This window comes from Fukomys damarensis, unplaced genomic scaffold (assembly GCF_012274545.1).
Source record: "Fukomys damarensis isolate Sample0158 unplaced genomic scaffold, DMR_v1.0_HiC HiC_scaffold_22, whole genome shotgun sequence".
In the NCBI taxonomy this organism is placed as follows: Eukaryota; Metazoa; Chordata; class Mammalia; order Rodentia; family Bathyergidae; genus Fukomys; species Fukomys damarensis.
Window position 1 is genome coordinate 22,065,722 of NW_022900934.1, and position 1,687 is coordinate 22,067,408.

At 34.3% G+C, this 1,687-nt stretch overlaps 1 protein-coding gene across 2 annotated transcripts in view; it reads left to right on the top strand.

The window, feature by feature from the left end:
* The first annotated feature begins 1,477 nt into the window (after nucleotides 1-1,477).
* Nucleotides 1,478-1,687, top strand: part of Rbl1 (RB transcriptional corepressor like 1) — a 53,595-nt gene continuing 53,385 nt past the window's right edge. For both annotated transcript variants that reach the window (XM_019209933.2, XM_019209934.2), the window contains exon 1: nucleotides 1,478-1,536. In XM_019209933.2, coding sequence (XP_019065478.1) covers nucleotides 1,484-1,536 — 53 coding nt within the window. In that variant the 5' untranslated portion in view covers nucleotides 1,478-1,483. The remainder of the gene's footprint in view (nucleotides 1,537-1,687) is intronic.

The following is a 1,687-nucleotide window of genomic DNA, read 5'->3' on the forward strand; positions in this document are numbered from 1 at the left end:
AACCGCTGAGCTAAATCCTATGTCCCTCTTTTAAATTATTGAAAGAAAATTTTTAATCAATCTTTTTATCCTGAACAATAGTATGTATATATTATGCTATGAGATTTGGATGTGTGTGTTTTTTGTATTTTGAGACAGACTTACTACAGTCAGGCTGGCCTTGAGCTCACAATGATCCTCCTGCCTCAGCTTCCAGAGTCCTGGGATTATAGACATGTGCCATCATGTCTGATTTTATACTGTGAGATTTGTATCTACAGTTCTTAATCCTTGAATTTATATCTCAGAAAGAAAGTTATAAAGTGATTCTAATTTAGAGATGTTTCAAATCAAAATTAAATGTTGTATTTGGGGGGTTGGGTACTGGGAATCAAACTCAGGACCTTGAGCTTGCAAGGCAGAGGGTGGAACCACTGAGCTAAATCCCCAGCCCAAATGTTGAATTCTTAGATGTGACTTTTTGTAAACTGAGATACCTATTAAGATAGGGGGTCATACTTACTATTTTAAGGATGACATGTTTTGAGTTATTGTCCCAAATTCTTACCTCACAAAAATGATAATCTACTTTATATTATACTACTTGAGTATTAATTTTTATGTGTGACTCCCTTGCCAACTTTGTTTTTTCTTTTCTTTACCAAACTCGTTTACAAAAAACTCAATGATAAAAAGGAATTTCATCATCATCAAGCCATAACTGATGCTTTAAAATTAAGAAAGCTAATGCTGGGAAGTTTTATTTTGGTTTTTTGTTGTTGTTGTTGTTTTTTGGGGTTTTGGGGGGTGTTGAGACAGGGTCTCACTATGTAGTTGAGACTGACCTGGAACTCACTATGTAGCCCAGGCTGGTCTCCTCCTGCCTCATCCTCCTGAGTGCTGGGATTACAGGCGTGTACCACCATGCCCAGCTAATGCTGGGAAATTTTAAAACAATGCTTTTAGTAATACTAGTTTTGGAATAAAGAGAAGAGCTCAGTTTTTAGATTAGTACTGATTTATCATGTTATAAGAACAGGACAGAGTATGAAGTTTTATACCCATTATTGCAACTAACTTAGCTTTGTGACTTTGGGTGAATATCTTTGTATGGCCCTGTATATGTAGAAGGATAATTAGACATAATTTTCAGATATCTTCTCATCCTGGAATTTAAGCGTTTTAACATACATCCATTTTTTTGTTTGTCTTTTCCCTGCCAGGGAGACATTATACACTGGTTGGCATGTTCATTATATGTTGCATGCCGCAAAAGCATTATTCCCACAGTTGGAAAGGGTATCATGGAAGGAAACTGTGTGTCACTCACCAGAATACTGCGTTCAGCTAAATTAAGGTAAAGTGTTTTGATTTTTCAAATGTCACTTGATAAGTCTTAAATTTAATTTTAGAATTTAATTTCTTTATTTTAAATTATGTGATTTCACTCAATCCCAAATGTTTATTGAATAGACTTTTCCAAGTCTATTCAGGAAAGGGTATCATGGAAGGAAACTGTGTGTCACTCACCAGAATACTGCGTTCAGCTAAATTAAGGTAAAGTGTTTTGATTTTTCAAATGTCACTTGATAAGTCTTAAATTTAATTTTAGAATTTAATTTCTTTATTTTAAATTATGTGATTTCACTCAATCCCAAATGTTTATTGAATAGACTTTTCCAAGTCTATTCATTTTTCCTGCAAACAG